Source organism: Scyliorhinus torazame, chromosome 5, assembly GCF_047496885.1.
Source record: "Scyliorhinus torazame isolate Kashiwa2021f chromosome 5, sScyTor2.1, whole genome shotgun sequence".
In the NCBI taxonomy this organism is placed as follows: Eukaryota; Metazoa; Chordata; class Chondrichthyes; order Carcharhiniformes; family Scyliorhinidae; genus Scyliorhinus; species Scyliorhinus torazame.
This window is the reverse complement of record NC_092711.1, coordinates 253,648,542-253,663,461: the sequence shown is the minus strand read 5'-3', so window position 1 is coordinate 253,663,461 and position 14,920 is coordinate 253,648,542. Positions and strand designations below refer to the sequence as shown.

Below are 14,920 nucleotides of genomic sequence, written 5' to 3'. Positions count from 1 at the left end.
CAATGGACAGCGGACTTTAAACAGGCATTTGACTGCCTGAAAGCTGTGGTAACCAATGTTCCTGTATTGGAGAATTGCAAGGGACTCAGGTCAGATTGAACTAAATTATCTGATTCTAAAGAGAAATGCCGAGGAGTAGAGGAATGGATAGATCGTGCAGAGACTTTGTTCAAAGAGACTGTCAATCAAGGATTTCAGTTGGAGGAAGAAGAACAAAGAAAAATGGACTATATTATTATACCTGTTTGCGTGTGTTGATTTTTTTTTTCCAACGAAAAGGTATATTTACTGTGTACATTTCTTAATGGATGGTGCAGAAATTAAAAATTAAACCATCTTGAAGTTGATGGGTTTTTTTTTCTTGGGGAGAGGAGAGTGCCTTTAAGAAATGGATGTTTAAGCAATGTTACTTTAAGAAATGCAGTGAGGTCAGAGTGTGGGTGGAGCTGGGTTTTAGTTCAGCTATTTTGCAGTTTAGTTTCAGTTTGAAAAGAGCTTGGATGTGTGTCTGTGTTTGCAGTGAGCTGGACCTGCTGTGATCTCTGCCATGAAAGACTATCTCTGGATCATTTGGGTGATTTAAACTCATAATAGTAAAGCCTTTAACCTGATGTGTTTCTGTTTAAAGGTGTTAAGTCTCATGGATGTTGAAAGGAATAACTGAAGGATTATATAGTGTTGTAATATTTTCGGGGTTATCTTTGAAGTAAGGGGTGTTAAGAAATCCAATGTTTATTTAAGAGGTTACGTTGAGTTCATGGAATAAACATTGTTTTGTGTTTAAAAACCCACGTGTCCATAATTGTAACCCCACACCTAGGGAACAAGCCGTGTGCTCGGAAAAGCAACAATAGCATTAAAGGGGGAGGTTGATTGAACTCCATGATACATTTTGGGGTTCTGAAAATGCCTCGCCCATAACACTTTGTTCTCTGGACAGAACACTTGACCTGGGAGTGGGTGGGGAGAAGGCAGAGTACACTGAAGCAACAAGGAAGGGTGGTTTTTGAGTAGGGGGAAAACAAAATGGACAGAGTGTAGGGGGAGCTGCTCCCAGGGGAAGCTACCACACTGGCGAGCATGCTAGTGCACGGAGGCAAATGGTGGTGGCACAGCACAGCTCCTGAAAGTGAGGGAACGCCTGGCAGAAGTGGGATAAAACAACGAAGCGAGGGAGAAGGGTAAAACGGGGGGAGGCAATGGGGGATGGCAGGGTCAAATGGACTCGGGGGGGGGGGGGGGGGGGATTGGGGATTAGGTTGGGGGGAGGGGGGGTGGCATGCTGGTTACCTCAGGTCACAGTTGAGGCTGCCAGAACAAGGAAGACAACGGTGGCCATCTTGGATGGCCCACAAGCCTTGTAGGGTACTGGCTGCCTTTTTCGAGGCCATGTCCAAGGTTGTGCCAAGCATGGAATGTAACAGGCATTCTGGGTTCTAGCCAAGATACTATTTTTTAGGAGCTTACAGATCTAGAGCAGAGCTGAAGCCTAGTCAAGCTAACTATATTGAAGTTTTCATTTTAGGAACATGGACACCTCCCACTTCACCACAAAACAGGATGGCTCCTTCAGGAAAATTGCCCAGTCCTGATTGGAATCAGAGTGTCAGACACAGCACTCCTGTGTCAGGAAGTTTACGGAAACGTAAAGAGTCTTTTAATCCAGGGGCTCTCAATTTGAGTCACACGCAAGAATCCCCAAGTCAATATCAGTCAGAAAAACCATCAGGAAAACGTACATGTAAGACAAAGCATGTAAGACCCCAGTCTGCAGAAGAAAGTGCAAGTAATCAAGGAAGACACAAGGTAAGCAATTTACAACAACTTGCATTGTATAGAGCCTGTAACGTAGAAAAATATTCCAAGGTGGTCCAGATGCTCAATCAAATAAAAAAAGATGCTGAGCTAATAAATTAGATCAAAAAGGCAGATCAAAAGCTGTGTCAAAGATGTGGATTTTGGGGAAAATGTTAGGGAGACAGTGGTAGAGGTGTTTAGAGAGGGAATTCCAGAGCCCAGTGCCGAGGCAACTGAAGAGATACACCAGTGGTGATTTGAAGGATGTAACCAACGCACAGGAGGCCAGAGTCAGATGAATGAAGAGTCCCGGTGGTTATAGGCATGGATGTAACAGACAGGGAGAGGCAAGGCCATGGTGGAATTTGAACACAATAATGGTGTTTTTAATTTTGAGGCATTGTGGAAACTGTCAGTGAGGATAGCAGTGATGAATTGTTGGGATTTGGGAGTGGATTCTCCATTGTCTCACAGGTATCGGGATTCCCGATTGGGCAGAGATGGCGGGTCGGCCATAAAATGGATTTTGCTGCTATCATCCAATCCCCTGCAGGCTGCGGAAGCCGGTACCTGCCCCGTGCCAGCGGGAACATATAAATGAATGTAAAGCATGCATATGTATCCCTCCCACCACGATGCTCGGACCCCCACAGCAGGAAGCTACCATGTAGCCTTAGGTGCAAGGTTGGCCAAGCGCAGCCTGCTTTAGTGGAGCCTAGTGTGGTAGCTTCCCCTGGGAGCAGCTCCCCCTACACTCTGTCCATTTTGTTTTCCCCCTACTCAAAAACCACCCTTCCTTGTTGCTTCAGTGGGTCATAGGGGTCGTGCCCCACAGCCACAGCCAGGCTGCAGAACTGGTTCCCCCCAAGGGTCCCTGGAGTTGGGTTAGGAAAAGTGTACGTGAAAATGCAGGGATTTCTCACTGTACTGCTTGGACTGCTCTTCAGCTTCCAGGCAAAGGTGACCGATGGGCAACCCTCATTCTTGAGTTCTGTGGAGGGGTGATCCATTATTCCCATGGTGGGGAGGAGGGTGAGGGTGTGTGTGTAGGGGATGGCAGGATTAGCGTTGTTTCGGGGGGCCCGCCACCAATCCTCAGGATCAGGCCACCCAATCAAAATAGCGGCATGATACCAGGATTCCAAAGGAATCCGGCAACACTACCCCATGCATATTTTGCATAATTAAGGGGAGAGTCTCGGACCTGGACCCCGCTCCCAGCGTCTGCAGGGACCAGTCCTGATTCTCCGCTGGCGGGAAATTTAGGCTCCAGAACAGAGAATCTGGCAGCAGACTTAAAAGGTGGGCTGAAGTTTATGGAGGTAGAGGATGCCAAGAAAGCATGAGAAATAGTTTAGGCTGGAATGAGAAAAGGATGGGTGAGGTTTTCAAATTATTTATTTGACTTGAAGAATAGACTTTAGGTTGCACTACTTTAAAGTCTTGCTGTGATAATGAAAAAAGGCAAATAAAAACTTTGAAATTCAAAGCTAGAAATTATGCTGGGCAATATTAGTACACAAATGTTAAATGTGTTAGTGTAATTATTTAGCCTTTTATTTTAATCACACCATTACATTTGTTTTAATTGATAAGATTACAGTATATAAATATTTTCTTTGTTCCATTGATTGACCAGTTAAATAATTATTTTGGAATAGATTGAAGTAAGGCAAAATCGGTCCCTAAAGCGCTCAGCATTAATGCTGGATTCTGATTGGAGCCCATCACCAAAGAAGCAACGTGATTATTTAGCGCACTGGAAAAAGCGGACATCTCCAGTTACTCCTGTAAAACACAGAACAGTCTCACAGTCACCACCTGCTCAAGCAGAGACATCCACGGGACAACAGTCGCAATCTGAAACACGAAAACTAATAGTAAATAAGAATGCTGGCGAAACATTGCTGCAGAAGGCAGCACGATTAGGCTATGAGGTAAAGCCTGTAATAACATGTAGCTCCTCTGTTCAATTAATTCATTTTTTCAGAATGCCAATTATTTCTTTCTGGGCTTCTCCTGACCCTGTAAAAATAATTTGTGACATCTTTTTGGACCAATTTCTTGTCACCACTCGGCTCAACTGAGTGCATGACATGCTCCACCTAGTTGACTCTCTAAATTATATTGGTATCCTATGTTCTAGGGTAATTACATTACCAAATGTAGTGGCAAAGCAGGAATGGGTCAGAAATCCATCACTTCTATTTTAGTACTGTTACCATCCCATTTTCATTAGACAAAGGGAGCAAAATCACCATTTGTATCACTGTAATAAAATCTGCTATAAAATGGATTGTCTAAAAAGTATGCTGAACACCATAGTTTTCTTCCCTAGACGAATGACATTTAGCAGAAGTTAATGTTTCAAAAGTAACTCCTTGCAGAATTCAGGATAATTTGTAAGTGGTATATTTATAAATTATGTACATTTGGATTGGCATTACAATGGATTAAATACTATCATTTCAGCTTTGAGACTTGGGGCCAGATTTTCCTGTTGGAGGTGGGACTAATCCCATCTCTTGTCACCAGGTTGCTGGGAATTGGTATTTTTCCAGTGTGTGCCCCACTTCATGCTGCCTCAACCAAAATGACAATCAGGGCGATGGTCCTGGAGTGGGCCCACTGAAGGGCCTGCCTCAGCCACCATTTTATTCACGAGCTCCAATGATCGCTTACAATTGCCAGCGTAATGCCTGAGTCTTAAGTGCAAGCACCCAGATGCCTGCCGAATTCAAGACCAATTGGCAAAAAATTGCTAACCTCAGTACAAAAGGTCATTAGGTGACTAACAATGAACCTGGCAAAAAATTCACAGTGACACAACATGGTCTGCTTTTCTGAGGTTTATGCATAGTATGGGAAGCTTACCGAGTGCTTGATGCTGGTATTGGATTCTCAAAATGTCAAGATAAGAGATTTAATGTGCTGATGCTAGGAACTGAGTGAGAAGCTTGCTCACCTGGCTGAGTCCTGGTGATCCAGCCAGATTGATTTCTCATTGATCCTTTAAAGTTTTGCCAGCTGGCTACTGTCTTGGTAACTCCAATTAAAATTGAACTGTTTCACTCCCTGCCTGGTGGTCAACGAAGTTACCAAGACAGCAGCCAGCTGGCATTACATTCAAGATATTGCATACACTAGTTCCATTTAAAATTATCATCTGAATTAAAATGCCAGTGAGAGGGAAAACCATGAGGAGTAGCCTTTAGAGTATTATCCATGGACAACCAGGTTCTTTGGTAGAATGGGGTGCTAATGTGCTTTTGCTTTAATATAGCATGGTAGCAGGTGGTTAGCACAGGGATCAGGGTTCAATTCCCGGCTTGGGTCACTGTCTGCGCCATGCCTGCATGTTCTCCCCGTATCTGCATGGGTTTCCTCCGGGTGCTCCGGTTTCACATGTCTCAAAAGACATGCTTGTTAGGTGAATTGGACATTCTGAATTGTCCCTCAGTGTTCCCGAACAGGTGCTGCGGTGTGGTGACTCGGGAATTTTCACAGTAACTTCATTGCACTGTTAATGTAAGTCTACTTGTGAACTAATAAAGATTATTAATAAAGATTGGTACATGCAGATTTTGTCATAAAGTTGATGAAAATTAATTGAAAATTTTGCTAATTAATTCATTGATTTTTGTAGGTTTTCCTTCACCCTTCCCACTACATAAGGGAATTTAGTCACCAAATTAAACAGCATGGAATGATTTAACAGTGATTACCTGATAAAAAGGAACAAAGTAATTTCCATTAAAGCAGCTTGATGAACTAGTTTTAACTGTTGTTGCAATACCCATGTACTGTCACAAGGGACCACTATTGCATTTATAAATATCCCAGTAATTGCTAACTTAAAACTTAGAACAACAGTAGATCAAATTCTTAGGACTATTGACAGGCAGAGATCTGGGCGTACAGGTCAACAGATCACTGAAAGTGGCAATGCAAGTGGATAAGGTAGTCAAGAAGGCATACAGTATTCTTGCCTTCATCGGTCAGGGCATTGAGTATAAATACATAAATAGGTTGGGAATAGAGGGATAAGGATCCCGGAAGTGCAGAAGGTTTTAGTTTAGACAGGCATTGTGTTCAGCGCCGGCTTGAAGGGCCGATGGGCCTGTTCCTGTGCTGTAATGTTCTTTGTACCTTTGTAAAGGTTATTGCGGTGTTTTTCAGAAAAATAGAAACTATGATAAGTGAATTAAAATCGGGAATGTCCTTTATTTTATAATTTCTTGTTTCCTTGTATATTCTAAAACACAACAATGAGTTAAAAAGGGTGAAAGCTCGAATTGTAATTGGCTGATAGCATGGTTTTTGTAGAACTGGAAAAGTTTTTGTTGGCTTGAAGGTGTTGTATCCTGCTTCCTCTTTAACTTAGCTGTTTGGTTTCATGTCAGGTTGTCCTGCTTAAAAGGGGACAGCTAAGAAGTATGGTGTAAAACAGCTGAATTTGTCAATCACCCAAATTGTGGTGGGGTGAAGAAATATAGGACATTTTTGGTTTCACTCATGGTACTCAGTCTCTTGCAAAATACATCATGCCTTGAAGGAAAGAAGGATCTTGAATTTATATAGCACCTTTCACATCCTCAGGATGTTCAAACCATTCCAGGGCTAATGAAATAATGATGAAGAGTAGTCACTATTAAAATGACTCTATAATGTAAGCCAGCACAGCATCCAGTTGCATATAGCAGTGAGATAAATTACAGATTTTTTTCCCACGGTGTTGGGCACCCCAAATACTTGGCTGGCTAGAAAACAAGTGGTGCCAAAAAGCAAACCTTGGATTTTGACCCACCTAAGAGAAATGGGACTCTGGTATTTTACTGATGCTTTTACAGATAAGGTGGGACTTTAACTTAGTTTCTTCTGAGCTCAGAGCATAAAATGAACTGAATTGAACCAAGTATTTGAGGCAAAAGAAGAAAACGTTGAAAATATTCAACGGGTATGTTAATGTAAGTCAGGCCTGCCATCTCTGGAAATAGTACTGAGGCAGCCATGGAAGCTGCTAGGAGTGTATGGAGGCAGGCTGGTGAAGGGCTGGAACAAAAACAGAAAATGCTGGACAATCGGTAGCAGGTCTGACAACATCTGTGAAGAGAGAACAGTGGGGCGGCATGGTGGCGCAGTGGTTAGCACTTCTGTCCACGGCGCTGAGGACCCGGGTTCGATCCTGGCTCTGAGTTACTGTCTGTGTGGAGTTTGCACATTCTCCCGTGTCTGCGTGGGTTTCACCCCTACAACCCAAAGATGTGCAGGTTAGATGAAGTGGCCATGCTAAATTGCCCCTTAATTGGTAAAAAATAATTGGGTACTCTAAATTATTTTTAAAAAGAGAGAACGGTCAAGGTGAAGGGCTGGCCTTGCTGCCATGAGCAGACAAGTGTTTGTATTCATAGCCCCACACCAAAGACTTTATAACTACTTGGAGCTGTCAGTCAAGCTGAACTGACAGGCTCGCAATAGTGATAATGAGAGGTTGTGAAATCAGTCATGCAACAAGAATCCTATAATGACAGCCCTCAGGCTTATGCCAACAGACAGAGTGAAATGGCAAGCATTGATATTCTTTTAACTGTAGACTTAAAGGGCAGAAGATTTAAATGTCTTGATAGCTTGACAGTTCCATTGGGTGGTCAACGTTTTACACATTCATATCTACTTTTAACAGTCCCATGGGCACTTGACTTCTCCCAAAGGGTAGTGGACCTCTCCCAAAGATGTCCCTGGACCTATCCATAAGTGTCCCGTACCTCTACAAAAGGGTACCTACCTCCAAAGAACTTCAGTAAGTTAGACTTTCTGAAAAATATAAAGCCCACAAGTTGTGTTTTGGACATCCGCTAATAAAAATTGTATCTGATGGAAGGCAGCTGCACTTTTATATGTACAGCTGCCTCTGTGAACCACAGATGGGCAAGCTACAATCCGTTCCATGCTCCACACCTCAGCAAAAATGATGGGTTTGGGGCGGGGCTTCTGAAATCAGGGCTCTTAACGAATTTTGGCTCAGCCAAAAAACCTCTCTGTCCCCCTGAAAATTCATGTTTTTTTATTTCATAATAAACAATAGTAATAATACTAACACAACAAAATAAAGTGAACATTAACATAGTGCAGAAAGAGAATATACAATAGCAATTAACTAGACATTACCCCACGCACCTCAGTTTCCCCACACCATCCCGACGGAACACTCACCCACCTCCCCACCCCGCCAATGGATTGCTGCTGACATTTTAATTTTCCGCGAGAAAGTCGACGAGTGGTATTATGCACTCGCTCAACAGCAGCAACTCTGCACACTTGGCAAAATTATTTACACACATAAGTAGGCATCTGTTTGTGGTATTGTCCCTTGCTTCTCCCGGACGGATTTCGCTGCTGTTGTCGTCTCGTGCTCGCTTCCGCTTCAGCGGCCCTCCCGTCTTCCCCGTTTTCTCTGTTCCTGTGGATGCCAAGTTTGTTAACGTTTCCCTGCCTCCCCCCTCCCTGGCTCTCTATTGTTCCCTGTCTCTTCCCTCTACCCCCTGTGGTTCGCCTTTCCTTCCTCTTAGATTTAACTGTCTCCCCCTCTCCCGGTCTATCTCTCCCTCTCATGCTTTGGCTACTTTCCCCTGTTTCTTGGCTACCTGGCTATGTTTCTGCTTGTTTGTTGGCCACAAACAGGTCCCGGAACAATTGGGTGAGTGGCTCCCACGTTCTGTGGAAGCCGTCGTCTGACCCTCGGATGGCGAATTTGATTTTCTCCATTTGGAGAGATTCCGAGAGGTCGGACAGCCAGCGCAGCTTTGGGTGGTGCTGCTGACCGCCAGCCGAACAGGATTCTACGGCAGGTGATCAGGGAGGCAAAGGCAAGGGCGTCTGCCCTCCTCCCCAGGAATAGATCTGGCTGGTCTGAAACCCCGAAGACCGCCACTTTCGGGCATGGCTCCACCCTCACCCCCACCACTTCGGACATTGCCTCGAAGAAGGCTGTCCAGTACTCCACAAGTCTGGGGCAAGACCAGAACATGTGGGCGTGGTTGGCCGGGCCTCCTTGGCACCGTTCACATCTATCTTCCACCTACGGGAAGAACCTACTCATACGAGTTCCTGTTAAATGGGCTCTATGTACCACTTTTAGTTGTGTCAGGCTGAGCCTTGCACACGTGGAGGTGGAGTTGACCCTATGCAGTGCTTCGCTCCAGAGTCCCCACCCTATTTCGATCCCCAGGTCCTCCTCCCACTTCATTCTTGTTGCATCCAGTGCGGTGTCGGCCCCTTCTACCAATCGGTCATACATGTCGCTACAGTTTCCTTTATCTAATATGCTTGCGTCCAATAACCCTTCCAGTACTGTCTGTCGTGGTGGTTGTGGGTATGTCCTTGTCTCCTTTCGTAGGAAGTTTTTTTAGTTGCAGGTACCTTAGCTCGTTCCCCCTGGCTAGCTGGAATTTCTCTGTCAGTTCGCCCAGTGTTGCGACCCTGCCGTCCGTGTATAGGTCCCTGACTGTCAGTGTCCCTCTGTCCTGTCCCCACCTTTTGAAGGTGGCCTCAGTCAGCGCTGGCGTGAACCTATGGTTGTTGCAGATGGGAGCTTTACCCGACATTTTGGTCAGGCCAAATTGCTGCTGTGATTGGTTCCAGGACTGGAGGGTGGCTATTACCACCGGGTTGCTGGAGTGTTTTTTGGGTGGGGATGGGAGTGCCACCGTGGCAAGGGCCCGGAGGGAGGTCCCCCTGCAGGAGGCCTCCTCCGCGCACACCCATTCGGCTTCTGGCTCCTTGATCTATCCCCTTACACGCTCGGCCGTCGCCGCCCAATAGAATTGTAGGTTTGGGAGGGCTAGCTCCCCCCGGGGGTCTTTTTTGTAAGACCTTCTTTGGGATCCTAGCATTCTTTCTTTCCCCCCCCCCCCCCCCCCATACGAACGCCATGATTAGTTTGTCCAGTGCTTTGAAAAAGGCCTTGGGGATGTAGATCGGGATGGATCTGAATAGGAAGAGGTACCTGGGCAGCACATTCATTTTGATTGTCTGGACTCTCCCCACGAGGGAGAGTGGGAGTGTGTTCCATCTTTGCAGGTCCTTTTTTACTTCCTCTGTCAGACTGGTGAGGTTCCGTTTGTGGATCCCTTTCCAGTCATGGGCTGTTTGGATCCCCAGGTAGTGGAATTTGTGTCGGGCTTGTTTAAACGGCAGTCCCATTAGTGCTGCCCCACCTACTTGTGGGTGTACCAGGAAGATCTCGCTTTTGCTCATGTTGAGTTTGTAGCCCGAGAAGGCGCCAAACTCTTTCAGGAGCACGATGACTCCGTCCATGCTGCTCTGTGGATCCGAAATGTAGAGTAGCAGGTCATCTGCATAGAGTGAGACTCTGTGCTCTCTGCCTCCCCTTCGGATCCCCCTCCAGCTTTTTGCTGCTCTGAGTGCGATTGCTAGTGGTTCGATCGCTAGAGCGAACAGCAGCGGGGACAGTGGGCATCCTTGTCTGGTGCCCCTGTGCAGCTGGAAGTATTGCATTGAGAGATATAACATGAAGGTGGGTAGATAGAGAAAAGTATAGACTTGTTAGACCTAATGTTAGTTTTGTGTCCCTAGAAATGCTTGCAATTTCGTTCATTAGAAGTACAGAGAAACATTGCATGAATTTGTGCAGTACAGCATTCCATGCATGTTATTCCCCAATTGACAAGTTTACATTTCATGAAGGAAAATAATATATTGACCAAATGTTAAATTATTATGTGCATATATTTCCAATGGCCTGTGGACAAAGCCAACACCAGACACGTCCAAGTTCAATATACTATCGTTAAAGTAAGCGGATTTAACCAGCAGTGGCAAGAGTGCTATAATTTACGTCAGCACCATGGGATATAGGGGAAGTAAATCAAACTATATTTTCTTTTCTCACCATTGTCTAGAAATCAGTTGTGGGAGTCAAATAAGAAAAAGAATTGATTTCGCTGTAATGCTTTCTCACTTAACTAGACAACCAATGCTCTTTGTGAAGAAACAAAGAATTTGAATTGATATAACACTTTTCAGGACTTTAGGACATCCCAAAATGTATCACTGTCAATGAAGTGCTTTTGAAGTGTAGTCGCCACACACCAAGATCCTGCAATAAAAACCAAAATTAAATGACCACATAACTAGTTTTCGTGGGAATATTAATTGAGGAATAAATGTCTGTTAGGAACGCAAGAGAACTCCTGTAATCTTGGAATAGTGACTTTCGTTCTTTTACATTGACCTGAGCGGACAAGCCAGGCCTTTTTTTTAGCATCTCATCCAAAAAATGGCAGCTTCAACATTGCACCGGTTCCACGGAATATGTCAGCCTTAGTTACATGCTCAATCTCTGAAGTACTTGAACCCAAGGGCTGTTTTTTACACCCTCCGTGATGGTGGCTATAAAAGGTGGCTAGCCCACTTTCCCTGTAAAATTCAGCCCCAGATCATCCAATGTAGAAGTTGGAATGCTATCGTTGAAGCAAAGGTTTAGTCTATGCCTATATAGAAAAGACTAGACAATTGGGTCAGGTAGCAACGGTCAGTGAGCACCTGTGACACTACACCAGCAAAATAACAGAGCATGTTAAGGAGAGAAAGCTTAGGTAAATTATTATTTAATTGGTTTCCACATCTACATCTGGTTTCCAAAGATGCCAGCAATGGTTAGGGTTTATCCTACTGTCTTATCAATATGCATTTTCTTTTCTAAAATAAATGATAAAATATTTGATTCTTTTGATCTCTTTTATGTAGGATGTAGTTATCTATTGTTTGGAAAATGCAATTTGTGAAGTCAATCACCGGGATAATGCAGGCTACACACCATTGCATGAAGCCTGCGCACGTGGCTGGCTTGATATCGTGACACGGCTCCTGGAGCATGGAGCAGATGTAAACTGCAGTGCACAGGATGGTACCAGGTAAGAATGGTATAAGTATTTTTAATATTGTGAATCTTGTATCTGCAGTGAATTTTGGAGAATGGAACAAATTCCTAATGTCTGCATTAAGCAATTACAGCTCAGGCATAGCACTTGTAGAGGCAGAATAACCGTTTCACTGGTATTCTCTGCAAATAGGTCTGTTACTAATTTTAGATCAATATTAGATAATACCCTCAGATGCATCCATATTGGTCATTCTTGTAAACAACTATTGTGTGTTTTGTTTAGGAGGGTGCCTTTACTGCCTGGTTTCTAATCTCATAAATGCGGAATGTAACAATAATAATCCTTTATGAACTGATGAACTTCTCAAGACCACATACAGATTGTCAAAGCTACATTAGTTAGCTGGTGAACATACAGAGTAGTAGTTGTACTCCGAAAACACTTTGCTTAATATCAAACCCCTCCCTGTGAATAAAAAAATTAACAAATCACATGACCTTCCCCTGGGGTTGACTAAAACATGCTTTTGATCAATCTAACTTTGAAACAACCCAATGAGGTTGGCCACTATTAATCTGGTGTTAAACAGCCTCTACCTTTCCGTCTGCAGAATGATCCATGCAGTGTTTGTACTCCTCCTTTATTCTGGACATTGAAATCGCAACTAAATGCAACCCTTCCCAATCAAGGATTGGTCAGTGTGGCTGCTAATTAAACTGATAATGCCCCTGTTTCTTTGTATGAATCTCTGGAAACCATCTTCTGCTATTTTCAAAATGAATAAGTCTATTTTCACACAATGTGGGGGAAGAATTTTAACCTGCCAAGTTATAGGTGGGTGTCTCTGCATATGATAGGTTAAATCAGCTGAAACTGCCAGTGTGTGAAGAAGCCAGCAGGGTACCACCAACCTCCACATTTAACCCAAGCATGTTCTTCAGAATGTGGGAAACCCCAATGGGACGGGGTCTGTCATTTAAATATGCTGATTTTTCATTATCTGAGATGTTAATCTTGGACTCTGATTTCAACTCTGCACATAAAACAAGGCTAGAGGACAGTGGGAATTATCAGAACTGATCAATTGATAGGCAACAAAGACATTTAATACTGGAGTCTGACACCTTCTCCCTTGCCTAAGTAAAATGACGTTGCTCACAGGACTTATTCTGAGAATGTGCTTTCACTTCTTTAGAGAAGGTTCCCAATATTTTAGAGACCATTTAGGAAACCTTGGAGTTTCTTGCCTTTAATCTGTACTTTCCAGCAGTCAACAATCACAGCAGCAAGGGAGCTGCTTATGCAACTCAATCTTGGACCTCAGATGAGGAACAAGAAGAGTCGCATCCGCAGCACCAACAGTAGCAAGCACAGTAACTGCACTGGGTCACAGCAGGCGATATCCCCAACAGTGTGTTGACAGCAAATTAAATTCCTAGACATGACAGAATATCAATGCTTTAGGAGGCTCAGACTTTCACATCAGGTGATTGCTAACATGCTTGGGTTTACCTGTGGTATGTTAAGGATGCTTTCTGTTCAAAAATTCAGGCGCTATGTGGTAGGTAATCATAATTGTATTACTGATCAATCACAGTTGAAGTATGCCCCTATTGTCACAGTTCACCAGTATTGTCCTATTTTATCAAGACATTAAATATTCTAGCTAAAGTTGGCACTAAAACTCCAACTTACCACGTTATTTCTGCTACTGTTTTAGACCTATTCATGATGCTGTTGTGAATGACCACCTGGATGTTGTCCATGTTCTACTGTCATATGGTGCGGATCCCACTCTTGCTACCTACTCGGGTCAGACGGTTCTAAAGATGGCTCATAATGAGCCAATGAAACAGTTTCTTATAGGTATGTGGCCTGTACTACTTATTTCAACTTACATTTGTAATGTTTAGTTTATTCAGAGCCAAAGAATATTCAGAAGTTTTCTATATGCTGATGTTATATGCAACATAGCTTTGCTAGTTACTTTTATGAATGGTCAAAGTGAAGACATAAAAGAGGTGAACACTGCACTGCTCTATAAGCCCATAAGACGTAGAATTAGGGCATTGGGCCCATCGAGTCTGCTCCGCCATTCAATCATGGCTGATATTTTTCTCATCCCCATTCTCCTGCCTTCTCTCCATAACCTCTGATCCCCTTATTGATCAAAAACTTATCTATCTCTATCTTAAAGACACTCAGTGATTTGGCCTCCACAGCCTTCTGCAACAAAGAGTTCCACAGATTCACCACCCTCTGGCTGAAGAAATTACTCCTCATCTCTGTTTTAAAGGATCGTCCCTTTAATGATAATCGCTTATGTCACAAGTAGGCTTCAATGAAGTTACTGTGAAAAGCCCCTAGTCGCCACATTCCGGCGCCTGTTCGGGGAGGCCGGTACGGGAATTGAACCCGCGCTGCTGGCCTTGTTCTGCATGAGAAGCCAGCGATTTAGCCCACTGTGCTAAACCAGCCTTTAATCTGAGATTGTGTCCTCTGCTTCTAGTTTTTCCTACAAGTGGAAACATTGTCTCCACATCCACTCTACCCAGGCCATGCAGTATCCTATAAGTTTCAATAAGATCCACTTTCATCCTTCTAAACTCCGAGTACGGACCCAGAGTCCTCAATCGTTCCTCATACGACAAGCTCTTCATTCCAGGGATCATTCTTGTGAACCCCCTCTGGACTCTTTCCAAGGCCAGCACATCCTTCCTTAGATACAGGGCCCAAAACTACTCACAATATTCCAAATGGCATCTGACCTGACCAGAGCCTTATATAGCCTCAGATGTACATCCCTGGTCTTGTATTCTAGCCCTCTCGACATGAATGCTAACATTGCATTTGCCTTCTTAACTGCCGACTTAACCTGCACGTTAACCTTAAGAGAATCGTGAACAAGGATTCCCAAGTTCCTTTGTGTTTCTGATTTCCTAAACATCTTCCCACTTAGAAAATAGTCTATACCTCCATTTCTCCTTCCAAAGTGCAGAACCTCACACGTTTTTACATTGTATTCCATCTGCCACTTCTTTGCCCACTTCTAGCCTGTCCAAGTCCTTCTGCAGCCCCCTTGCATCCTCAATACTAACTGCCCCTCTATAGATCTTTGTATCATCTGCAAACTTAGCAACAGTGCCTTCAGTTCCTCCCTCCAGGTCATTAATATATATTGTGAAAAGTTGTGGTCCCAGCCCCGACCCCTGAGGTAC

The 14,920-nt window shown here is 43.9% G+C and overlaps 1 protein-coding gene across 8 annotated transcripts in view; it reads left to right on the top strand.

Annotated features, from left to right (window-relative positions):
- LOC140421052 (BCL-6 corepressor-like protein 1) overlaps positions 1 to 14,920 on the top strand; it is a 516,176-nt gene that overhangs the window by 450,658 nt on the left and 50,598 nt on the right. For all 8 annotated transcript variants that reach the window (XM_072505370.1, XM_072505367.1, XM_072505366.1 and 5 more), the window contains 4 exons: positions 1,526 to 1,806; positions 3,459 to 3,734; positions 11,566 to 11,732; positions 13,423 to 13,568. In XM_072505370.1, the coding sequence (XP_072361471.1) occupies positions 1,526 to 1,806; positions 3,459 to 3,734; positions 11,566 to 11,732; positions 13,423 to 13,568 (870 nt within the window). The remainder of the gene's footprint in view (positions 1 to 1,525; positions 1,807 to 3,458; positions 3,735 to 11,565; positions 11,733 to 13,422; positions 13,569 to 14,920) is intronic.